This window comes from Oncorhynchus keta, chromosome 4 (assembly GCF_023373465.1).
Source record: "Oncorhynchus keta strain PuntledgeMale-10-30-2019 chromosome 4, Oket_V2, whole genome shotgun sequence".
Lineage (NCBI taxonomy): Eukaryota > Metazoa > Chordata > Actinopteri > Salmoniformes > Salmonidae > Oncorhynchus > Oncorhynchus keta.
The window spans coordinates 25,871,290-25,898,218 of record NC_068424.1 but is presented as its reverse complement, the minus strand read 5'-3'; the positions used below and the strand labels follow the sequence as shown (position 1 = coordinate 25,898,218).

Below are 26,929 nucleotides of genomic sequence, written 5' to 3'. Positions count from 1 at the left end.
CTTGGCGTTAATGTTAAACAGGCACGGTAGTGCAACATGGAAAGATGCAAAGTCCTACTGGCAGAAGGATGCTGCTGTAGCTCAGGTTAGCATAGTGAGCTCGCATTGCGTGTTGTGGGTGCCTTACTGCGGTGCTCTCCGGCCCAGCTCCCATATGGATTCACCTCGCTGGACCATCTGCACGCTATTATTTCCCTCAATGGGCTGAAACGGACCATAATCTTTTTTTTAACAGATTACTTCTCTTGTTGCGTGGGATAAAGATTCCAAGGGCTCACTGTTGCAATACTTCATCAGATGAAGGTGGCGATAACATTCCAAGCAAAAACACATCTTTCTGAGACAGGTGTCAGGTCCTGGCCTGCACTGGTTAGCTAGAAAGTGTAACCTCAAAACAGACCAAAGCTAAGTGTTGACCAGTTAAGTAGAAGGACAATTCTAGCCGTGTTCATAAGCGTATGCGCTTTCTCTTGGGGATAGGCTTCAAACGTCGGAATCCATTGCTTGCGGTGCACTTCTCTCTATTTGTCTGTCCAGGCTTTAAACCTTCGCTTCTCCTCTTTCTCTTCTCGCGATGGAATGTTGCTCCGCATTCAAGGTACCAAAATAGAGGGCTCCAAAATGAATAATTATTTCCAAAAACGAATAATTCTTAGGACATTGTTTGACTTGTCTTAAGTGTTTCCCACGCAGGTTAAATAAGTAGAAGAACTGGAAAGCTATATTCAAGGGGATTCATTGTCAGGTTCATCGTTGTTGTTGTTTTACCGGCAAAACATTCTCTCCTTTTAAGTGAGTTCTTAACTCACGGCTAAAGTAAAGTCTCAATCCATTTTCAAAAAGAAAAAATTGCAGAGACGATTCAGCTTTCACATGGATTGAATATAAAAAATGTGATCTGCTACATAATTCTTTAATGTTCTGGAACTGAGGCCTTGGGCCCCAAAGTAGAGTGTGTTTTACTCTGACTTTGATGAAGTGGATTTACTTCAGGACCTTGGACCCTACCAAACACTTACAATAACTCTGCTACAGAGCCAAGATCACACAACATCCCATATGGCTCTCACTCCCCCTCTCTGAATTTGCCATCATTTCAAAATGCTATAAAACATGGATGTTTTATACTGTACACCACATCTGGAAACACGTCTATTTCAGTCCCAACGTTGTTTGTTTTGAGTGTAAATGGGAGCTTTTCAATTCAGATTGTGCTCTAATAAAACTTCAAATCAATGACATTTTTACAGTTTACAGCTTACTAAATGAGTTTACAGCTTACTAAAAGAGTTGACTCGCATGTGTGTACGTACATTAGGCCTATATTTTGTAAATACATGAAAGTTTGTTTCAGAGAACGTACCCTCTCTGTTCATTCTCCTTTTAAACAATTAATGAATCGCTGGTTAAGTATGTTTACACCCTGCTTGTGAAAATGGAGATGATGTAAATAGAAAAGTACAGCAATAGCCTCTTTATTGTGGTGAGTTGCAATCCCCATTTGTACTTTTACTATCCTGCAGTTTTCTGAATGCTGCACTCCCACCATTCTTGTCAGAACATGAATCAAAAGGAAAAACTATAAATAGCTCTTGACGAACACACACGCACACACACACACACACACACACACACACACACACACACACACACACACACACACACACACACACACACACACACACACACACACACACACACACACACACACACACACACACACACACACACACACACACACAAAGTAGGTTATTAATGGGTGTTGAGGCCTCAGACAATGCAGTGTGTGAGGTCTCCAGCTCCGGTTTTATATCACTGTAAAACGCAACCCCTTGGTCTCTCTCTCTTACATGAATAGATGGCTAGCCCCAACCCATATGACTGGGACGGGAGAGAACTTCAACAGGCAACAAGATATTGTTGATAAAGCAACAGAGAAGCCAGTCCCCCAGCCCCTGCCCATAACAGAGTCAAGCTTTATCGCAACGACCCTTGGCGTCTGGAAGCGGAGGAACCCAGAAACAAATGAATTAGCAAGTTTAGTTTGTCAAAGGAAACTGTTATTTACTACAGATAGAAATAGAACTGCTGTATACATCCAGTCAGTCAGAGTGCCGCTGCGGCTGAAACAATGGAGTTGCCCATTGATTCCCAGGGAACGTTCTCACCGTGCGCGTCTCCTTCTAATCCTGTCTTGGAAACTAGTGGAGGGTAAGGAAAATGACTCACGGATTGGTCTATCCTGGTCTGACCTGCTGGAGATGAATGAAATATGTGACTGATATCCACATAAGGAACTTTAAGATCACAAAACAAAACAAACCCTCAGATCATTGAGCGGCGCTTTCGTAAGCCTATAACCAAATGGAAATTCACTGATGATTTCATTTGGGCACTAGAAAAAAATGCTTCCTGCTTAATTTCCTCATCTCATGCTAATGGATACACTCCTTGTGGCCATTTGCTTAAACGTATTTGCATGTTGTTGGTCTTCCCCCAATGGAGTGGATAAGTAGCGGAAAACATGGATTTGGTTTGTTTTCCCATTACATGACATGGAGCATTCCGGAATGTTATTGAGGCCACATTGCTGCCGTAGAGGTGGTCAAGGCTGTCATTTTGCCATTAAATCTTTTGCTCGAGTTACCTTTAGCTTCAGATATGTCTGGGTAATATACAAACCTATGATAGTCTATTTTGAATGTCAAACAATATACTGAATGGAAGTATCTGCACCAGTTATATGCCAGTAACATTCAAGCCGTAAGTTCAAACATTTAAGTTACTGTATGTTTTGTCAGTTAGTACAGGGGTCTATGTAGACACTTCCATTACCCTTCAATACTGAGCCAATTATAACAACAATGGAAGCAATCATGTTTCTATGAAAACTTCTGTTTATATGATAGAATTTCTTCTTTGTCCTGATATCACTTCCCTTTGCTCTGTATCTTCAGCTACAAATGAGCCTTTTGTTTTCATGTGCTCACAGAGAGAAAAAAAAAGTTCCCTCTAGAAATATGGCTTCCGAATGCTGTCCTGCTCTCCATGAAATCACTCACTTGATTCTAATCCACAGTGAAAGATGAAATGTGTGATTTTCCCCCCCAATTGGAGTTGGCTTTTGTTTTATAAAACAGAAATGGAGAGTTGCCAAGTCTAGGTTACAACAACATATTCACTGAGATATAACTATCTTTCACATGGAACAAACTTCCTTTTTATGTTATAAAAACAACATGTCAGATTAAGGATTTATAGTTCTAATGCGAACATGGTATTTGATTTAGAATGACAACAATAACACAAATTATACTACAGTGTTATGGCATTATAACAAGGCAATAAAACTCAGCAACTGAACCGACAACAAATGGCTTCTGTTTCTCTGCAGAAACTACAGCGGAACAAATCCTCTGCCGAAGTAGCTGCCCTCTTCCTTTAGTTAGTCCGTCCTCAAATTCATGCCACATTACCTAAAAAAGAGAGTTCCGCATATTCGATACATCATAATGAAGAATTAGGTTCCATTACACTGCAGGCTTAACCTTTGCAGAGAGCATTCAGTGCTTGCCAGCATTCATCAATATTTAACAGCTGTTGTTATTATGAAATTCTTTATAGGCTAATGTGGCTTGCCGGCTTGCACGCAAGGGTTTGGCCAGATGCCAACGCTCTGTCAGGGACCAAAGAGAAGATTGACAGACGGTTAGTTTGCGTGACAACGGGGCTTCGGTCAGCCAGCTCCTACTCTGCCTGTACTGCGGCTCCCTCCCCTCTCCCTCTCTCTTCCTCCCTCTCTTCTCCCTCTCTCTCCCTTCCGCTCTTCTCTCCCTCCCTCCCTCCCTCCCTCCCTCCCTCCCTCCCTCCCCCTCCCTCCCTCCCTCCCTCCCTCCCTCCCTCCCTCCCTCCCTCCCTCCCTCCCTCCCTCTCTCTCTCTCTCTCTCTCTCTCTTCTCTCTTCTCTCTCTCTCTGCCCCCTCCCTCCCTCTCCCTCTGGTGTTTCTCGTTCTGCTGTGGATTTCCTGAGCTGCAGAAGGAGGGAGAAAGGGGAGGCAGGAATAGGCAAAGGGGGTGGCTGTCAGCCACTTGCCTTCCCCTCCCCAACCCCACCACCCCATCGCCTCAAGTGAAGATATGTGTGCTCTCTCTGCGTGCACGCAAGGCCTTTCAGAGGGTAGGGGAACAAAGTGGAGCTCTCAAATGTGACTGGAACTCTTTAAAAGGCCACAGGCTCTGCCAAAAGATGGCACCCCGGTAATATTTACAAGGCTGGGAGCTGAACGCTAGGCCTTCCCAGGGAGCAGCAATAAAAGACTGCTCTTCTGTGGAGACTTGACAATACTATATTGACACACAGGGAAAATGCAAGACAGGGCTGTTTTGATTTTTTTTTAAAGTCTCGTAATGAATTCACACTTTTTGAGCAATTTGTATGAATTAATATAGATCTATTGAGTAGACTACTAAAACAGTCATTTTTGGCTTTCCATTCCATTCAACCCAAAAAAATGGGGACCAAATTACTCAAGAAATGTGAGTGCTTTTGATTTATTTATGAACTGCACGGGTAGCAATCTCAGAAAGCTTGTGAGAAGATACAGACAATGAGATATGACACTTTCCAGCTTTGCACGCAATACCTATAATTCTACCCTCCCTCCCCTCTTCTCTTCCTTCTGAACCCCAGACTGGTTCTCTCAGTTGCTCATTGCCTTGTGGAACATATCTTTGTGTGCCTATAATGGCTATTACACCAGTGTGTCGCATGGTGAACAGATGAATTAATGATTTGATCTTGTGACATGTCACGCCACAGCCTCTGTCTCCGCTTCCTCGTTTGGTAGACGGGAGGAAGTGGATAAGAGAGGGATGTTACACGTAAAGAGGGTGCGTGACGAACCCCACTTTTTCAGCCGCACTTGGCTCCACCCGCAGAAGCTGACCCCCCCCATCGTTAGGCAGCATCCACGGTAGCCCAAAGTTTCTGGCGTTGACACCCTGCTTAACACGATCAAGTCAACAGATGCCACCTCCAACACGCACACATCACTACCACCACTGTACTAGCTTGTCCCTCTTTTACTCATTAGCAGCCAAAGCCTAGCCTACTCATTGGTGCCTTACCAAAACGGACAGGTCAGGGGAAGCGCTAAGTTGAGATGAGGTGCTGATTGAAGAAAGGCAGGGAATCTCAGCTTACTGGGCCTGAGGCTGCTGGAGGAGTCCCCGGCCATGGATGCCCAAGTATAGTACCCATTTGAGTACCCTCACTTTCAAAATGTGGGGGGCTGTGAGCACATAGGGCACCTCACCTCCTTCCCAATGTGTCCACTTCACAAGCTGTGTATTTGACTGATGGGTATTAGCCATGCTTTTAGATGATGCACCATATATGACTATATATAAAGTCCTGTGGTTTTAGGAACACACCTGTAATGTTCTTGGCTCAACCACAGACTGCTACTGATATTTGAGGGCTGTATTATTTAAAGCAGGGAGAGTAAGAAGGACCACTTATAATTGGGCCTCTAGTGTACATATCCTGGCAGTGGTCATCTCACCCTAAACGGAGTGTCTGAATAGAGAGCATATAAACGTTGAATCATTAGGTTTTCTGTTTTCTTTGAGACAACACCAAAACAAGGGTAATGAATAAAGTCACTGTTGGCTGAGGAAGCACAACTCCAATGATTAATCATCCAGTATGTTTGTCTTTCCGGACTTGCATCCTCTCCAAGGCTTTCGTAAGGGCTAGAGTAGAGTGTGAGTGTGTGTGTGTGTGCGTGCGTGCGTGTGTGTATGTGCGTGTGTGTGTGTGTGTGTGTGTGTGTGTGTGTGTGTGTGTGTGTGTGTGTGTGTGCGTGCGTGCGTGCGTGCGTGCGTGTGTGTGTGTTAGAGAAGTAAACATGGTCATTGAAAAACTCTGATTCATTACCTGCCCTGGTTTCCACCAGTCAGACTAAACTGAGGTGGGGGGAGAGTAGATGGTGAAGTAGGTAGAATACGCCTTGTGTATTGAAGTAAAGATTCAACCTGTGAGAGAAGAGAGAAGGAACATGAACATATAGTTCTAGCCTTTGTATCATAAAAAGAGAAAGAACAAAACACAAGTGGGGGAAAAAAGTGGTTCAAATAGCTTGCGTGCCTCGGCCGGGAATTTGTGCAGGGAATTAGTCGGAAGTCACGAAAAGTTGCTGCTCCCCGGTGTAGCGCTGTAGAACCAGTGGAGGTGTGGAAAAAACAAGGGAGGGGTTGTGGCTGAGTGGAGCATAGGGAGCGGGTTATGAGTCCTGGGTGTTGGTAGAATACACCATAAGGTCCTGGTGCTTGCTCCTTCATTGGGACCATGGCCCGGTGAGTGTGCGTGACTGTGTAGGTTTGACAGACCGGCCACTGATCCAATCTGTGTGGAGTAAGGTTGGGGTCAATTCCAGCCAATTCAGGAAGTACAATGAAATTCCAATTCCCTTCAATGCTTTTCAATGAGGAAAATAAGGATATGACATTTGGTTTACTTTCTGAATTGACCATGTATACGTTCAACAGCGAGTAAGAAACCAAATAAAATAGGATAGTCTGTGTGTTTTGTCTTTACAGTGCAGGATAACAGGAGAGCTCTATGGGTTTAATAGTCTCAGGGAAATGTTCAAATCCGGTGTGTGCACACTGTTTCGTGCCAATCAGTTCAGAAAATGCCATTTTGTGAGGTTTTTCCAAAGTAAAGAGTGAGCCATGTGGTGGAAACGTGTCTGGGGAATCCCGTAAACGTTGCTCTTCTTAAATACCCCATCCTCACTGCTTAATACTTGTATTTAACTGGGAATATGTTGTGTCGGGTTATGCCTAAGACATGTTAATGATTTACCTTTCTTCTCTCCCATACAACACAATTGTATGTATCGATGTTGACATGGATTTCCATACTGATAAAGCTAGTTGATAAAAAAAATCTTGGGCAAATCGCTTGAATTTGTCCACCACTAACTAAGAACAAGTTAAGGTCAAGTCATAGAGAATAGACACTTTGTAACTCTTATATTATGTGGGGACTCTCCATTTCTGAGTTTTTCCTATCTCATATTTTCCAGTGACTCATGAGAAGCCGTCCAACAGAAAACATATCAGTCCATCCACCAACCCCCTCCCCGAGCCCAGAAAAGACAGCCTGCCTATGGCTATGGGCAACAGCGTAACAGAGAGTGGGCTCCTTCTGGAGGTAAGCAGCCAAACGTGTATGTGTGTGTAAGTGTGTGTGTGTGTTGTCATGGTTAGAGAGTGTACCTGTCACAACAGTGACACAACAGCGAGGGGTGAGGGGCAGGGAAGGGAGGGCTGTTGCCCATGCTCTGATCTCCGCTGGAGTGATCTAATATGACGGACGTGGGGATGGTGGATAGGGAGGGAATGGATAAGTGCAGTTTAGCTCCAATAGATACCAGATACCAGTTGCCCCCCTGCTGGGTTGCTGACAGGAAACTGACTTTAAAACCCAGAGCCATGGAAATGGGCAGGTTAGTATTTTTCACCATGAATCTTATTCTGGAGGCAGCATTGGTGGTCACTAGCTGGCACAGCCACAGTCATAAAATTGGATTTTAAACCTAACCTTAACCACACTGCTAAACCTAATGCCTAATCCTAACCTTAAATTAAGGCCAAAAAGCACATTTTTGTTTTCACGAATTTGTACAATAACCAATTTTGACTGGCCCATCTAGCGGAAATCACTCAGTTCTGCCTCCAGTGCAAGATTCATGACAATAAATGTTAACTTGCTGAAAATGCACTGAGAGAAATGTCAGTCACTGGTGCTAAAATGAGAGCATAAGAGGAGAGAGGAGGTGCAAGATTGAAGAGTAGTCCTGCAAAATATGAGATGTTGTTAAAGTGTCTGTACCACTGCATTATGAAGTGACTGACTCCATACCAGCCAAACAGGTGCATGGCTGATGAATGTGAACAACAGTATGTTCGTGAGAGGCCCAGCTCAACTGGAGCTAGTCCTGAGCTATAATACACACGTGAACAGTGTGCTCAGATCATTGTTTGTGATTTAATTAGGCATTCAATGTGCTAATTAGTGTTTATTAAACAAAGGGTTATAACACTATTCCTGACCCCCCACACACACACACACACATACACACACACACACACACACACACACACATACACACACACAGAGAGAAGAGCCCAGTGAGGCTTCAGTTAAAGTGTCGGGCTGTCACAACACAGGTTATAAACAGAGTCGATTGACTGTGGCAATAATGTGTCGCCTTTCATTGCGTGACTCCAGAAATGACTAGCTTCACGGTGGTTGCCGTTGCTGTGGCGACGGGCTCCCCTGGGGCAGCGAGAGGATGCCAGTGAGTTTCCCCTCTCTCTCCCTGCCGGCTGCCGCAGATGACTCAAAACACTAGGAACAGCTCTTTTTCACCGTGACCCTGGCACTGTTGCTTTGATCTCACGGTGACAATGTGAGAGAGGAGGAAACCTATCAAATGTGTGGAAACAAAGGCATGTCACCCCTCCACCCCCCTCCCTCCCTCTCTCTCTCTCCCTCAGCGCAGTCCTCTGCCGTGTCCAAATGTAGTGAGCGTATTTTTGGTAATGCGTGCAAACTGCCTCTTAAGAGTTGTAAGTCAAAGCTTTTAACCTTCCACCTCGTTTATAGGACCCATGAGGGTCTTTCGACTTTGAATTTGAAATGTTTTCTTGTCCGGGCCAGGAGCAGGTGCAAGTTTCCATTACTTAATGCTATCGGAATTCCATGAACCGGGAGAAAAATAAATGCTGGGAAGCAGTGATTTTAAAATGCTCCCCTTCTCGCTTTGTGAAAACAAATGGTAGAGATAAAGAGAGAGAATTCCAACCAGGGGATAGTATTGATAGTGTGATTCAGTGGCATCTGGCTAAGAGAGAACATATCATATCTGAAGGGGTTGGCTAGAGTGCTGCAGCATCATGAACACAGTGACAGCTCTGTCTAAACCAGCACGTATGTATTGGACTGTTATAGTGCTATGAATTCTTTTAGCAAGTCCTACTGAGCACCGGTGAAACCACATTAGGAATCAAAGAAAGTGATACCGGATCTACATCTTCATTGTGAATTGTAATAAACATTTACTAATACACAAACCATTTCCTATATCCAGTAACACCCCCCCACACCCCACCCACATACACCTGCGTCAAAGAACGATAATAGATTTCGTGCCGGAATGCCAGAGTGGCTTATCACGCACAGGCCTGCTGTTTTTGCTGAGCAGTGCTTGGTTACACCATGCTTGGCTGCTGGGGGAAGGGGAGTGCATTTACTAGGTCAGCAACCCCCCTGACTGTTGCAGGAGTGTGCAGTTTAAACCTGTCAAACACTGTCTTCATCCACAATGCTACACACAGAGGGGAGAGGAGCCTCTAACTATCTATATATATATATACACACACGCACGCACGCACGCACGCACGCACGCACGCACGCACGCGCGCACGCACACACACACACACACACACACACACACACACACACACACACACACACACACACACACACACACACACACACACACACACACACACACAGCACACAGCACGCAGCACACAGCACACTCATGCACACAAACTTAAGAGATCCATGCACGTAAACATACACACGTCTCAGAGCTGTACCTGTATACATTAGTGCATTAGCAGTGAGTGTATAAACAGGGGATTAAATGGCATGCCAGTGAAGTGAGCTCACCATATAAGGATCTGGGAAGGCTCAGTAGTGATAGAGAGACATGTCATACATCAGTTGGCAATTACCAGGGTGGATTTTCTTTGTGTCTCCCTGTAATCTATGAACATGGTTTTGTTATTGTTTTCAACCTGGAGGATCAGTAGTGAATTTAATTTAATAAACTTTATTATATTTAAAGTGATACTTCGGGATGTTGTCAAGGAAGCATTTTATCTACTTCCAGAGTCAGATGAACTAATGGATACCATTTTTATGTTTCTGCATCCAGTATGAAGGAAGTTAGAGATCGTTTTGTGAGCCAATGCTAACTAGCATTAGTGGTCCTAATGTGGTCCTTCTGTAGCTCAGTTGGTAGAGCATGGCGCTTATAACGCCAGGGTAGTGGGTTCGATTCCCGGGACCACCCATACGTAGAATGTATGCACACATGACTGTAAGTCGCTTTGGATAAAAGCGTCTGCTAAATGGCATATTATTATTATTATTATTATTAGCATTAGCTCAATTACTGGAAGTCTGTGGTATCTACTAGCGTATTAGCAGTTACCATAGACTACCAGTCATTGTGATAGCGCTTGTTAGCAATTGCACTAAAGCTGGTTAGCAACTTCCTTTAAACTGCACACTGAGATATAAAAATGGTGTCCACAAGTTCATCTGAATCTGGGGAAGTAGGTAAAGGGCTTTATTGCCAAAGTCCTTTAAGTAATTGCAATGGTTTTTGTGGTCAACATATTTATCTACACACAAAATCAAACACACTGTCAAATTGTTGTATCGTCAAATTAGAAAAAGTTTACATTGACCCAGGTGTCAAGGGTGTTAGTAGGTTAAGGTAGAAGCTACATTATTTCAGATACATTTCTTGCATTGTCTCATAGATCTTCTCTTTCTTGTTCTTTGTCGTCTTCCAGACGTTCCCCTTCTAAATGAGTTAATTGATCCGTAGTCCTAAAGCATCATGCAAGTCATCACAACTCATTCACTAAGATAATGTGACGGCCATTTTGAAGTTACACCACCAGACACACGGCCCTGGGATTAGCTTTTCAGTAAAGCGGTTAAATATGTCTGTCACTCAAAATGAGGGAGCACTGGGGAATTAGGACATGAGCCAAATAATGGTGAGAAAGAAGGTGACAAAGAACAGAAGCCTATTGAAGTCTGAGGCGTGTTGTAAGTTTGAGGTTGAGGAAACAGAAGGACCAGTGGCTGTGTATGTTGTGTTCTGCCACTCTCTGTATGAACGGGGCAGCCTCAGAGGGCAAACATAAACCTCAGCCCACAGACAGCTACCACACCAGACCAGACCACCCCTTATCCATCATGGAATGTACACACACACACCCCAAACATACATCAGCATTGAAAATAGATCAATACATAGCCAAACAGCAGCTGTAGTAGTCCCAGTGCTAGCCTGTGTTAGCCAGGACTGGAGCAGTGTAGCAGCCTGGGCTGACCTGGTGTTGCTCACAGTAAACTGGAGGTGACAGGTTCTGGCAGGAGCACAGCGCCAGTCACGCGATCGCCGGAGACTTGGACCCAGTACAAACACTGGGAAGTTCATAAATTACAGTTTGGGGAACCGACTCCTCCACTTCCACCGCCCTCCCTCCCACCTCAGTTGTGGACAGCCTGTTGTGAATGAGTTGTATGAATCCCATTTAATGAATACTTTCAAAATGAGGGCAGTCGATTGAAAAACCTCTGTGATGGAGTTGCTCGGTGTTGTCATCTTTTGGGTGTTCCTTGGGAGGGCTTTTGGAAGACAAACACAGTCAGGAAATGTAAAAACTCACCCTCATATCTGTGATATTAAATTGCCAATAACCCAAACGAGATGAGCCACGCTCCAAAGCCAAGTGCCGCTATCAGGATTCATGCAAACTAACCTTTGTCTCTCTTTTTCCCCCTCTAGTCCCTGACTGGCTTTGCGCTGGTGGTGAGCAGCGATGGAATGGTCTTCTATGCCTCCTCCACCATCGTCGACTACTTGGGCTTCCATCAGGTACGTCTCATTGTTAAGATTTTTTATATTAATTGAATATTTTCTATGGTCTTCCAGGGCATGTTGGTAACAAATAACAGACGTTAATTTAAAGGTATTTCTGCTGACATTTACCAGGATAACTGGAGTAGCTGGACTGTGTATGTACTCTGCACATTGAGAGAGCCCCAAGAAAGTTGTGAGTTGAGACAGGGGCCATGGCCTGGTAGAAACTGTTGTCCCAATGGGAGCCGGCCGCAGCAGCAGACACATAAAGGATACAGTCACAACAGTTCAAAATGTTGAGGTGTCAGTCAAAGGCCTAGTTTACCCTGCCACTCTCTTGGCTTTCCATCCCCTGACCTCTCTCTTCCCTTCTCTTTGCCCCATCTCTCCATCCCCTGACCTCTCTCTTCCCTTCTCTTTGCCCCATCTCTCCATCCCCTGACCTCTCTCTTCCCTTCTCTTTGCCCCATCTCTCCATCCCCTGACCTCTCTCTTCCCTTCTCTTTGCCCCATCTCTCCATCCCCTGACCTCTCTCTTCCCTTCTCTTTGCCCCATCTCTCCATCCCCTGACCTCTCTCTTCCCTTCTCTTTGCCCCATCTCTCCATCCCCTGACCTCTCTTAGCCTCTCTCTTCCCTTCTCTTTGCCCCATCTCTCCATCCCCTGACCTCTCTTAGCCTCTCTCTTCCCTTCTCTTTGCCCCATCTCTCCATCCCCATTCCCTGACCTCTCTTAGCCTCTCTCTTCCCTTCCTTTGCCCCATCTCTCTTTGCCCCATCTCTCCATCTCCCATCCTCTGACCTCTCTTTGCCTCTCTCTTCCCTTCTCTTTGCCCCATCTCTCCATCCCCTGACCTCTCTTAGCCTCTCTCTTCCCTTCTCTTTGCCCCATCTCTCCATTCCCTGACCTCTCTTAGCCTCTCTCTTCCCTTCTCTTTGCCCCATCTCTCCATTCCCTGACCTCTCTTAGCCTCTCTCTTCCCTTCTCTTTGCCCCATCTCTCCATCCCCTGACCTCTCTTAGCCTCTCTCTTCCCTTCTCTTTGCCCCATCTCTCCATTCCCTGACCTCTCTTAGCCTCTCTCTTCCCTTCTCTTTGCCCCATCTCTCCATCCCCTGACCTCTCTTAGCCTCTCTCTTCCCTTCTCTTTGCCCCTCTCTCCATCCCCTGACCTCTCTTAGCCTCTCTCTTCCCTTCTCTTTGCCCCATCTCTCCATCCCTCTCTATGTTGGTCTGTTACATTATTTGGTGGGGTGTAAAGAACTCCCTGAACCCTTCACCAGAGGGAAGAGGTGACAGGGAGGTCAACTCAGCAGCACCACAGGCTCTTCAGAGAGAGAGAGAGAGAGAGAAAGGTTCTGAGGCGGTCAGGAGGTAGTGACCGGGACGGGCAGGCATAAGACGACGCGAACTCCAGCTTCTCCGACTTCCTCCGCGACGTTAATTATTGATGTTATCAACTGGGTATGCCTGTCCTCCCCTACTTAAATCATTTCCCCTCACAGTCATGGATAAAGTGCTTTAACACTATTAGCAGCGCCCCCAGCTCCCCAGACAAGGCAGCCATTTGAGCGCGGGAGATTATTCTGCAAGAGTGCCTGCACTTGCCTTACAAGGAGTCGGATGCAATAACAGCGTCATTCAAATGGAATGAAAACTGAAGTGGTCTGAAAGTGGTGCCTTGCTGCGTGCCAGAGACTTTAGCCGCATGTCACTCCGGAGCTGTGAGTGCTCGGTTCATGACACAACCGCGTTTACAGACAAAATCAAACCTCTGTCCGGTTCAAATGGCTTTGTGTCATTGTCCCTAAATTCTGTAGAGGATTGGGGAAGATGAAAATTATATTTCACAAATTATATTTCACAAGTGGTGTGAAAGATAAGGTTGCTGTGACAGTGTTTAGTCCTGACATTTAGTGTCAGTGCCACCTACAGAAGGATGTTGCATGGTCTGACATATAACTGTGTTAGAAAAAACATCCAACACAGAAGTTTTACATTTCACAGTAGCTCATAAGTTGTCCAAACCAACACACACACTTGTGTGTGTAGATCACTCCGTATAGATAATTGTTTTCCTTTAAAAAAATATGAAGTCTGCTCAATTTTCTAATACAAAACAAACTTAAACTCATAATATGACCAAAAGTATGTGGACTCCTGCTCGTCGAACGTCTCATTCCAAAATCATGGGCATTAAATGGAGTTGGTCCCCCTTTGCTGCGTTCTCTTGGCATCCACCAAACCCAGATTCGTCCGTCGGACTGCCTGATGGTGAAGTGTGATTCATCACTCCAAAGAACGAGTTTCCACTGCTCCAGAGTCCAATGGTGGCGAACTTTACACCACTCCAGCCGACGCTTGGCATTGCACATGGTGATCTTAGGCTTGTGTGTGGCTGCTCGGCCATGGGAACCCATTTCATGAATCTCCCAACAAACAGTTCTTGTGCTGACTTTGCTCGCAGAGGCAGTTTGGAAACAAGGACAGACAATTTTCACCCGCTACGCGCTTCAACACTCCCATTCTGTGAGCTTGTGTGGCTTACCATTTAGCCTCAGCCATTGCTGCTCCTAGACGTTTCCACTTCTCAATAACAGCACTTACAGTTGACCGGGGCCCCTCTAGCAGGGCAGAAATTTGACGAACGGATTTGTTGGGAAGGTGGCATCCAATGACGGTGCCACGTTGAAAGTCACTGAGTTCTTCAGTAAGGCCATTCTACTGCCAATGTTTGTCTATGGAGATTGCATGGCGGCGTGCTAGATTTGTAGATACCTGTCAGCAACAGGTGTGGCTGAAATAACCAAATATGCTCATTTGAAGGGGTGTCCACATACTTTTGTATATAGAGTGTATATCATACATGTACACAAAGAGATACTCTAGTTGAATATTTAATTCATGGCTTTCTAACTGTCAAGTTGGGTGTGATTGTGAGAAAGCTCTGATAATACCACTTAAACCTTGACAAAACATTCCAGGCATCCATAATTAAGAAGCCATAAAGAAGACAGACACACTAATAGGCAGCACTGAAGACAAATATAGGACTGTTTTTAGGGACGACACCACAAGAAAGCACTGAAATGGTGCAAAAACAGCATTGTCGCTTTGAGCCTATTTGTTCCGTTGTAATTACGCTTTTGAAGATCAAGACGCGAGGGCCAGGGAAAATATCACTTATTCTTTTTTTACAAGAGAATCTCACACAATAGACACCCGATCTGTCTGCCGGTGGGAACTGTGGCGGCGCTTGCCATGTGCTTCGGTGGGAAGAATTGTTTTGCAAGGCAAATGTTCAAAAAAGCTTGCGTGCCTCCAATGTGGAAATTATGGGGGGAAGGTTGAATATTTCAGTGGGGATCTGTCATTTCCCTGACAGAAAGCACAGCTATTGCTGGAAAGAAAGAGGCATTACAAGTGCGGGCTGGGTTGGGTTGTAAGGGGGTTTTCAGCAGGGCTGGGCTGGGCTGCTCTTCAGGAGCTGGTGTCACGCGATGTTTGACAAACAGGACTTGCCCTCGCTGGCCCCGTGGCTCAGTGACATTGGAGAGCCACTGTAAATGTTGCCCGTTGTGTAGTTTAGTGGAAGAATTCCTTGTGGAATTTCAGCAGAAGCACACAAAATTGTTTTAACATATTGGCAACAACAACCAGTTGATCTCAGAGAATCTTCCAGTAAATATGCCACTTTTTCAGAGCTGTTGTGGATATTGTTCTGAATACATGATTTAGCTCAAGTTGTGTAAAGTCATTCACTGTAATGTCATACTTTAGTCATATATTTTTGATTCCAAGTTATTCATAAGTTATTCCAACCACAAAATGTCCTGTGAAACTCTTACAAAATCACACCAATCCAAATCTTAGCAACAGACAGACAGATTATCAGCCCATTAGCCAGACCCATAACAGAACTATTTGGGTCTTTTGGTGTCACCTCCAGAACCCTCTGCGTGTGAGGCCGTTGGGCCAATCAAGTGAACCATGGCAGAGGTTAAGTGTCGAGGTCTCTGGGTTATGGGTGGGAGTAATGGCTAACAGTTCTGGGGCCTTCATGTGTAATTGTCTCGATCTCTCCCTCCATCCAGACGGACGTGATGCACCAGAACGTCTTTGATTATATCCATGTAGATGACCGGCAGGAGTTCAGAAGACAACTCCACTGGGCCATGAACCCCAGCCAGCACGGCTCATCCCAGGACCACCATTCAGCCACAGAAACTGGTGTGTATATAATTACCAGGAACAGTATGGGTAGGAAAGGTCACAGGGTTTTAGTGGAGGGAGGCCCTCTGGCTAGCAACAGTGGGAGTGAGCGAGCAGAAATGAGGAGCACTGATTCAGCAAACAGCAAGACTGGACTGTTAACTGTGCTGTTAACTCTATTCACATCCACTAACCAGACTGTGATTAATGGTCAATGTATGGGCGGAAAGTCCCAGACTGCTCGATTATGTCAGATAGGCCTTCGTATTTCTCACAAACACACCTCATTCCAATGCCACCTCTCCACCACAGGGATAAGGTGTGTGTGAGAAGTATGAAGGCCCATCTCTAACACAATAGACTCTGCAATTGTTTACCAACACTGTAAGTCTTTTAAAGCTTGTCTACCGTAAGAAACTGGAAAAAACGTCAATATAGTGAATGTTAGTTTATTTGTTTTTATAGGAGAAGACTTTGTGGTGAGCAGCCTGTTCCATTCTCAGGAGGCGGGGGGAGTTGCTCCTGAGTTCTCTTCCTTCCTCAACCGCTGTTTCATCTCCCGTGTACGCTGCCTGCTGGACAGCACCTCTGGCTTTTTGGTGAGTGGACAAACCCATCCAGAGAACCCACCCAGCCATGATGCCTCTATTGCGAACTAACGGGGATGTACTTACCAAAGAAAGATCTCCCATTTGGTGTCATGTTTGCTGAAATTGTAGCTTGAGTGTAGGTATACATAGAATGTTCCCATATCCCGGTCATAGCAGGCCAGAAGATTTGGTGCTTGGACACAGATGTATTTACAGCCATTGGTCCACCTTCCATAGTTCTGACCAGAGTGGTTTGGAGGTTTGGATCTGTCAATGGAAACGGATGGGGCTTGAAGTTGGCCTTGATTTGAACACTGTAGGGAAGGTCAACAGAGATCCTCCTGTCAACGGGTCCATTTCGATGACAGGCAAAGACAGCTTTGGTCGTTCTGTTATTTCTCTAGGCTGTTGTGACTGAATAAACTTGGCTTGCATCGAGACTTTTTTTCATTTTATCTTCATTACCAGAAGTGCTGAGATCAGACAAGTTGTCAGCCATAATTCATTAATAGCATACCATAATAGTGCTTCAAATTATAGTGTCCTAAATAGCATCTGGCAAACAACAAGTTCTCAACAAGAATATGCTCTTTCTACCTATTTTGGGTGCTAAACACTCCACCTCAAAGTGTGTGCGCTCTAACCTTGCCTCCCTCTGTTAGACCATGCAGTTCCAGGGGCGGCTGAAGTTCCTCCAGGGACAGAAGAAGAAGTCGGGTTCGGGGGCCCTGCTACCCCCCCAGCTGTCCCTGTTCTGTGTGGCTGTGCCTCTTCTGCTGCCCTCCATCACAGAGATGAAGATGAAGGGCATGATGATGAGGGGCAAGCAGAAGAGCGGAGGGGGCATCATCCCTGCACTCGATCATGGGTAAGGACGGAAGGACACAGCTAGACTCTGACATCATCATATAGGCTTACACTGACTATACTTGTAAATGTACTCACTTTCTAGGCTTCAAGTGATATTATTTCAAACTCCCATTTTTTGTTGATGATCAGGGCTATGTCATGCCTTATAAGGTTACTACTAACTTAAATGTTTACTGATGGGAGATGGAACTCCTTGGAGCATGGATCAGTCAGTCTAGTTTTGCCTTATCTGCAGACCAACCATTCTCAGACCATTCTTTAATTTCTTTGAACAGCAACTTCTTTGAACAGCAACTTCAGTGTGGTCCGAATAGTTAGATTTGGGACAGAGTTGGCACAGTCCAAGTGTTTGGAGTGAGAAAGGTGCAAGGTCAGCCAATGAGCCAGGCTAAGCTAGGCCCAGCACATTAACTGGACAGATCTGGGTCACCAAGGGCAAAGGCTGCCTTGCTAACCAAGTATTGGGCACAACCCCCTGTTCGCCTAGACCAATCAGAAACAACCTGTGACATCAAGAACAATAGCTTCACACAGAAGCTGGCTTCTTTCTCTTTCCACCCCCCCAAACACAAACACGCACACACACTAAAATGAGCTTTGGATGGCTCACAATACTCAATTAAGACAACAAATGGATTTTCTGTTTTTGGACGTGGGCCTGTGCTTCATGGATCATTAGGGAGGAAACCTGGCTTTGAGGGTAAAAGTTGAGTTGGAGGGCACACTCAGTAGTAGTCAGCTAGGGCCCTACCACCCCCTCTTGTGTTCATTATGAATAATGTGCAATATCTCCCAAATAGTATCCTCTTTTCACTCTCCAACAGAGGTGGTTCTACCATAGAACCATGATGTTTCGTGACACAACGCTTGTTCAGAGTATAAGTCCAATACACATTACTTAAGCGTTAGGGATTTGACCGACTCTGATACTAAGTTATCCTGATGTAAGACACAAGTCTGCACACTTTATAAACCTGAAGCATACCTTGGCAAGAGGGGGCAATCCTTGCTTCTGAGGGGAATTGACGATCATACGTCAAAAGAGCTTCCCATTAATTCTAGTTAAAGCTGTTATGAAGCGACCTCAGTGTCTCCTCCACGGCCTTGGTCTCCTCCATGACCTCAGTGTCTCCTCCACGACCTTGGTCTCCTCCACGACCTCAGTGTCTCCACAGTCTTTTACCCTCTGCCAAAACCAGCTAAATGACAGAATTGAATGATGAGTTGAGGGAGAGCGACAGAGAAGGAGAGATATTCTTTGTGGTGTTGAAAAATGACAGAATGGGTCATGCTCTCACCAGCAGAGTTCACTAAAGAGACATTCAATAGGTTTTGGTCTCTGTAGGCCTAGCCTCAACATGATGCACAGACTTTAGCCCAGAAAGTGTCATTGAACCACAGTCGGGGTCTTAAGAACTCAACATGTATCTATTTATCGCTGAGGGCATTGAAAGACAATTTGTAGGGAAGGGAAGGAAGATAACGTAGTTCTCTAGGCTAACTGATCCCCAGCTTTGGCAGGGAGTTATATAATCTGCCTGCCTGTGTTTTGATCCTGGAAAAGATTAAATCATTCCCAGAAATAAATATGGCTTCGTTTTTGTTATTCTGAGAATTCGATGTCAATGTTTTTGTTGACTTGATTATTTGAACGGACAAAATGGATAGCTGAAAGGACATGAGAAATATACGATTATTATAATCCACACACACTGTTCTGATGAGACAGGATAAAATGGGAGAATTGTATTCCTCTCTTGTTGACATAGAAAAAAAGTGTCTTGTTCCCTATACGATCATTATCTCGTATTGATGTTTATATTACTGTGTATATAGTGATGTGTATGGTGTACATTGGTGTGTGTTGATGTGTATGCATGACTCTCTGTCGAAATAAATGTTGCATGAATATAAATAAAATAAACACAATTATTTGTACTGTAATGAACAGGAGGGATGATCTGTAGAAGTAATCAGATCATTACAACTCTGACCTAAAACAGTTGGGGCTGCAAAAATGGTTTGATTTTAGATCTAATATATGACCATTATCTCCCTACCTCTCTTCCTCCCCTGTTCCTCCATGTTGCAGTGAGAGAGAGGAGCACTTCAGGAGGCACGCTGGAAGTGTGGCAATGGTGGATGGCGGGGACCCGCTGCTCCTCAACTGCACCAGCCCCGGGGGGTCCCAGCAGCGCCTCAAGTACAAGTCAGAGGGGGGCTACTACGGCCAGGACGAGCCCCTCAACTACTGCAAGACCTCTATGGGCGGCGTCCCCCACCACAAAGGCCCAGGCCCGGACTCCCCGTGGCCCATGCGGCCTGCCTCAGGGACCGTCCGGGCTGGGCAGAGTGGCGGCTACATCCCCTCGAATCGACTCGGGAAGGCGGGCCACTACGGTAAGCCTTACCGCATGTCCCCCAGCATGTGTCATGGAGGAGGGCGAGGTAGTGAGGTCTACGTGCCCAAGATGTACGGGAGCCTCCAGACCCCCGACGGCTCGGACCCCTACTGCTTGGGAGAGGCGGTGAAGAGCGAGAATGGCTACGGCGAGTGCTACGATGGCCGCCTGCTGCCTGAGATGCCCATCAAGGTGGAGCAGGACTCTGACTCGGAGAACGGCTGTGACGCCTATGGCCGTCCGTGGACGTGCCGGGAGCCTGTGGACCGTCGCTACAGCAACGGCTACGGCGACAACAACAGCCTTCAGATGAAGTCGGAGGCGGACTACTACGAGCAATACTCGCCGTGCCAGCGGGGCAAGGCCGGTATCAGCCCCATCAGCCCACCCTACAACAACGGCCACTTCCAGAACTATAATAATGTGGGGGGCGGCAGGCCCTTGAAGAGTGTGATTAACAAGGACCTGTCCCAGTTCAGTCCCCAGAGGCTGTCCCACTCAGACCCCCTCTGTAGCAGCCAGAGCATCAACTGCATGGACGTATATGCAAGCGGCCCTGTGGAGCACAACAAGGGCTACATGCAGCAGGACTACAAGCAGGGCTACGAGTTCAAAGGTCACGGACTGCTCCATGCCATAAAGCGGGAACCCATGGACTCACCCCCGTGGTCGGACGGCAGCAGCAACGACATGAGTCACGCCATGGGGCACTCTCAGAGGAACGTTATGCCACACTGTGTGATGAACGCTGGGCAGCACAAAGCCAACCCCTATATTTATATGCAATAGACATACATCCATCCCACACTTCCTCATTCACCAGCATAATACATTGGCAGAAGACATTCAGGATATGGCTCAGGTTTAAAGTGTTGAGACAATCAAAGAAAGGTATGGGGGGGATCCTGCCCCTGGATTTTGTTTTGATGAATGGAAGAAATTGTAGTTATTATCCGAAGCACTTTTGATGTAGTGATGCAAATTTTCTAGTCACATTTCTGTTTGTGTTTTGTGTTGTCTCCACCTGACTTCTCTGGTAGGCTGTTTAAAAATGTGATGGTAAACTGTATAAAATGTACACATTCGTGATATGGGTGATACAGGATTATGTTACAGTGAGTGTATGTAAATATTTGTCCTCAAGAAATTATTTCCTGTCTAGAAGGTTTACCCAAAGAGGGTTGTGCATGCTCTTTTTAGTCAGGTTTTTTAAATCAATTGAAGGATCATTTGAATATGGTACGCATCAGTCTGAATACACTATATATACACAAAAGTATGTGGACACCCCTTCGAATTTGTGGATTCGGCTATTTCAGCCACACCCGTTGCTGACAGGTGTATAAAATCGAGCACACAGCCATGCAATCTCCATAGACAAACTTTGGCAGTAGAATGGCCGTACTGAAGGGCTCCGTGACCTTCAATGTTGCACCGTCATAGGGTGCCACCTTTCTAACAACTCAGTTCGTCCAATTTCTGCCCTGCTAGAGAAACTTCATAACAACAGCACTTACAGTTGATCAGAGCAGCTCTAGCAGGGCATAAATTTGACTAGGAAGAGAAGTAGGGAGATAATGGTCAAACATTAGATCTCAAATCAAACCATTTTTGCAGCCCCAACTGTTTTAGGTCAGAGTTGTAATGACATCTGATTACTTCTACAGATGATCCCTCCTGTTCATTACAGTACAAAGAATTGTGTTTATTTTATTTATGTTCATTCAACCTTTATTTCGACAGGGAGTCTAGCGAAATGTTAAGCCACACAAGCTCACAGAACGGGACCACCAGGTGCTGAAGTGGGTAGAGCGTAAAAATCGTCTGTCCTCGGTTGCAACACTCACTACCGAGTTCCAAACGGCCTCTGGAAGCAACGTCAGCACAAGAACTGTTCATGGCAGAGCAGCTGCACACAAGCCTAGGATCACCACGTGCAATGCCAAGTGTTAGCTGGAGTGGTGTAAAGCTCGCCGCCATTGGACTCTGGAGCAGTGGAAATGCCTTATCTGGAGTTTTGAATCACGCTTTACCATCTAGCAGTCCGGAGGACGAATCTGTGTTTGGCAGATGCCAGGATAACGCTACCTGCCCCAATGCATAGTTCCAACTGTAATGTTTGGTGGAGGAGGAAGAATGGTCTGTGGCTGTTTTTCATGGTTTGGGCTAGTCCCCTTACTTCCAGTGAAGGGAAATCTTAACGCTTTAGCATACAATGACATCCGAAACGATTCTGTGCTTCCAACTTTGTGGAAACAGGTTTGGGGCAGGCCCTTTCCTGTTTCAGCATGATAATGCCCCCATGCACAAAGCGAGGTCCATACAGAAATGGTTTGTCGAGATCGGTGTGGAAAAACTTGCATGCACAAAGCCCTAACCTCAACCCCATTCAACACCTTTGGGATGAGTTGTAACACCGCCTGCGAGCCTAATCGCCCAACATCAGTGCCCAACCTCACTAATGCTCTAGTGGCTGAATGGATTCAAGTCCCCGCAGCAACATCAACTCTATATTAATGGCAATGAATTTGGAATGAGATGGTCAATGAGCAGGTGTCCACATACTTTTGGTCATGAAGTGTTTCTTTTTTTTAACCTTTATTTAACTAGGTAAGTTAGTTAAGAACAAATTCTTATTTTCATTGACGGCCTAGGAACAGTGGGTTAACTGCCTTGTTCAGGGGCAGAACAATAGATTTGTACCTTGTCAGCTTGGGGATTCGATCCTGCAACCTTTCGGTTACTAGTCCAACACTCGAACCACTAGTTTACCTGCCGCCCCAGTGTATGTGTGTGTTTGAGTGTGTGTGTCCAGTGTGTCCAGTTTTGCAAGAAAGGGAATTTATTGCATGGTTTTCAAATCTTTGATTTAATCCTATTCTTATACGTCTATGCACACAACTCAATCAGCTCTAGTCACTATTGTAGAGAAAGATAATGTATTGATCTCTATGGTCACTATTGCCTGTTAGGTTTCATTGTTATTACTACAAAATACATTCACCTCCAGTCCCACCCTGACAAGACACACAAGTTACTGAATGTTGTGTAAATTGGCAGTTCATTGTCCTATCATTCAAACTACTAAACAGAGGTTAAAACACGGTCACGCTCATGTAAAGTAATCCCAGAAGGAACTGTGTTCAAAACTGTTTAAGTTGCTTTCCATGCATGCTCTTATGAATTATGAACAAAATCATGTTGCTCTGCTCTACACAAAACAAAACACGTCAACTTCAGTCTCCACAGTACAACTTTGTCTTTGACAAAGTCAAAACAAATGATGTTTTCTTTCAATATTTCACACATGAAGCTACTGTAAAGATTTTGATGCACTACTGGGACTGACTCATTCAATACCTACCTAGACATGATGTCGAGTTGACATGCACATTGTAAATAGCTTCACCTTTGAGATTTAAAATGACTTTTATTTTTGTGTTAAATTCAGTAAATGTCCAATGATTCATATTTATTGTCTAGCCAGAATTGTATATTTAAATCCAGACATCTGGGGGCTTTGCGCTGTTTCACGAAGGACAATAAAATGCATTTTTTTTATAAAACAAGTAAATACACAATTAAGATCTCTGGCTAACTCCGTAGCTGCAAGGCAGCAAGTATGTATTTGTGGCAAGTTGTTATTTTTCAGTGTTTTTCAAAAACAAGAATTACCTAATAAAAAATAATTCTTAAAGTGATGCTCCAGAACCTTTGTGTACTAGTTCATCCAATTGTGTACTACATCATCCATTCCCTATGATAAGTTACATCCTGCAAAACAAAACAAAATATATATATATTTTTTTGCAATTCATATGATATGTCACAAATCCAATTCATACGGTATGTTACATATTTGTTGTGCTTGAGATCCTGGACTGCATATTTAAGGAAGACAGAATACCGGTTCCTCTTTTCCTGTTGTCAAACCAAAACATATGGGGTATTATGGCAATATATTGTGCACAATTCATTGAAACACATTTTTTAAAACAGAAATCATGGTACCAAGGTCTGCAAAGGCTCTCTTTAGATGACATGGCTGTCTTTTAACTCAAAAAGGACATTGCAACCTTTTGCCAGCAGTTTATTATCATGCTATTGTTTATTGGCATTAATAGCTAGCTCTTTAGTGCCATATTTCAAACTGCAGTCTTATTGTCTTTCTCCATTAGAAATAGATGAGAGGAAAAACAGATATGCAGGAGCACTGCCCACTTTATGATGAATGCGGTGTAAATGCTACGTGACAGTTCCTTTGCACGACTAGGAGAATGGAACACGGACCACTTACCACAGTCTGGGAAGAGCTGGAAACAGGGGAAATACTGTACCTTCCTATATTAAGTCAAAACCGTTAATGTCATGACACATTGTAGTAAATTATATGATATAGGGAGCCAGGCAAGTGGAGGAGGGTTCTCACTGCTCGGAATGAGGCAAGAACCTTGATTAACCTTATGATTCAAAAGACCAAAAACATAACAAAACTCAGACATGTACTGTATATTTCAACACCACACCTTTGAGCAGATACAAGTAACAACATGATAATGGATAGATGGGATCCCTCCGTGTGCGTGTCCAAAACAGGCTAGCAAATGTGTCACTTTTGATTTAAAGTATCCTAATCAGTGATGTCAATTAACAACCATTAGCTTAGTCATTCTCACTGACTATCTGCAGTGCAATCACACCAGTGGAAAGATCACAAGGGCCCCCAATTATATATGTTTGACACGTAGTTCAGGACGGGTCAGAGCTCAACACCTTTGCTGTACCGAGCCTCAGATCAATGCTAAAAATGAATCAGATATATATAACTGACTCAGTGCCATGTGGTAGACCTAATGAGCTTGGATAGGATAGCAATGACCCTTGGTCTCATCGTCTGTACACAACTCATTTACCTACTTTGTAACTGTGCAATACAACTCATATTTTACTTGTCGCTGTGTGAAATACAGGACAAAGTCTGAATTGAAGATCCAATGAAAAGCTGGATATGACAGCACCTGACACAGTAGACTGGGTACTTTACAAAATGGTCATGTGATGCTATGATTGACCCTAAGCCGACTAGCCAGCTGGAGGGCTGTCCTCATTGGTTTAGGAGGAAAACCAATCCTCAGAAGAGGATTACCTTCTTCCTTCCATCTTGCTATATCTGCGCCCTAATTCCCCCATAACAACCTTGTGTGTCCTACAAGGGTCATTACCTTCCAGGTCAAAAGTCAAAGAGGGATAGAAGGATAAGCGCTCGTGCAGGTCTGCAGTCACGTGTTATTTTAGCAAAATATGTTGGTGTAGTGGGAGAATGAGAGAGGGTGATACTCTCGTGTAGAGACTTGCAGGCGCCGACGCCCAGCGTAATGAGTCTATCTCAATTTATTGTTTGAATGGCTGACCATATGTCGGCTATCACAAGACTCAAACACACGTTTGCGGTGGCAATCTTCAGGGCGGGACATTCCCATAAACCCTGGAGCACGGACACCCTTGGAGGTGTGATGACAAGAAAACTTTAAACGAAATTCATGTGAATGAAATTGTTGCGTTTGATTTGTTTCAAGAGCTTATAAAGAGTTGTTTTTACTCTGGAAAAATGAACTGTGTCAATTGTTTGACCTACATACGCAAACAAATAGCATTAGGATTTCGCAAAGAATTTTGGAATATCAACTTGGAAGCACACAGATACAATCCACTATTAATATTTATGATGAATGTCAACGTCACATTTTGCTAGCTATTCAAAAGACAATTTGAAGTCAAATTTGCTCTCATTCAGTGCTGTATAGTCATACATAGAGTAACATATTTTTTTTGATGTTGTGGCTAATGTCATTCTCTCTTAGGAAAACACACCCTAAACTCAGAAAGTGCAGAATACTGCTTTCCTAAGCTCATGTAACCCAACATTGCAAGCTCTGATATTGCTCAAATTTGGAACTCAGGTAGTCAGTTGTCTGCCTTACATACACAAACAAACAACATTAGGATATCTTAATGCATCTTGGGAATATAGACCTGTAAACACACAGATTTAATAGTTGGAAATATCAAATATGAATATTTTTTGATGAATGTAAACTTAACTTTTTGGTTAATATTCAAGTCAACTTTGTATGGTCCTGCCTGACAAGAATGCATACAGTTCAATTTTTCTTTACATTTTGTGTGTACAGCAAGTGGGATATTTTTCTTTACATTTTGTGTGTACAGCAAGTGGGATATTTTTCTTTACATTTTGTGTGTACAGCAAGTGGGATATTTTTCTTTACATTTTGTGTGTACAGCAAGTGGGATATTTTTCTTTACATTTTGTGTGTACGGCAAGTGGGATATTTTTCTTTACATTTTGTGTGTACGGCAAGTGGGATATTTTTCTTTACATTTTGTGTGTACGGCAAGTGGGATATTTTTCTTTACATTTTGTGTGTACAGCAAGTGGGCAATTTTTCTTTACATTTTGTGTGTACGGCAAGTAGGCTATTTTTTCCCCCCCAATCAAAGGTTCCTTTGTGGGTTTTATATGTTTAGCCCCTACTCTTGCAAAAGCGTTAGGCGGCCCCCATAAATTTGACTACCAATATGGAGTCCAAAATCCAATATGGTTGCCACATTACCAATAAATGGTGGTTTACCCACCTGTATATGGAAACTTTTAAAATAAATTAGAAATGTTTCATATTTTGGTATTCTACTTATGAACTATACTCAATAGTATTTTTGTGTACTTAATTTATGTTAGGAATCCAATAATCCCACCATATACACTCAAACACCTTTGTCTGGATATATAAAAAGGCAACAGACTGCTTGGCAACACCAAGTATTCCAAGTCACAAACCTCTTTGAGGATCACTGAGAAGTGAGCTTTGATTCATTGCTAGTCTAATACGTCTGCCTGAATCCCAACATGACCTTCAGTTGGCTCAATGCATTTGTGATGCACATTTGGATGTTCCGGTGCACTCTTATCCTGTCTGGGTTGAGCTGGCACATTGCTTCTTCAGGACAATCATGTCCACCATCCTGGCTGTCTGCCCTGGAGTCACCGTATTTGTTGACTTGGTGACAGTTATGATATGGGGAGGATGCAACCAT

General features: G+C 44.4%; 1 protein-coding gene and 1 long non-coding RNA gene across 3 annotated transcripts in view; one reads left to right on the top strand and one right to left on the bottom strand.

Moving 5' to 3' along the window:
• Positions 1-23,527, top strand: part of LOC118371925 (uncharacterized) — an 82,600-nt gene extending 59,073 nt beyond the window's left edge. For both annotated transcript variants that reach the window (XM_035757590.2, XM_035757582.2), the window contains exons 4-9: positions 7,091-7,218; positions 11,669-11,758; positions 15,837-15,972; positions 16,420-16,553; positions 17,207-17,412; positions 19,507-23,527. In XM_035757590.2, the coding sequence (XP_035613483.1) occupies positions 7,091-7,218; positions 11,669-11,758; positions 15,837-15,972; positions 16,420-16,553; positions 17,207-17,412; positions 19,507-20,605 (1,793 nt within the window). In that variant the 3' untranslated portion in view covers positions 20,606-23,527. The remainder of the gene's footprint in view (positions 1-7,090; positions 7,219-11,668; positions 11,759-15,836; positions 15,973-16,419; positions 16,554-17,206; positions 17,413-19,506) is intronic.
• On the bottom strand, positions 11,765-15,821 carry LOC127920810 (uncharacterized). The gene is made up of 3 exons (XR_008107484.1): positions 12,810-15,821; positions 12,598-12,756; positions 11,765-12,411 (listed from the first exon to the last, which is right to left on the bottom strand). It is a non-coding gene; the product is annotated as an uncharacterized LOC127920810 (long non-coding RNA).
• Positions 23,528-26,929: the final 3,402 nt, after the last annotated feature.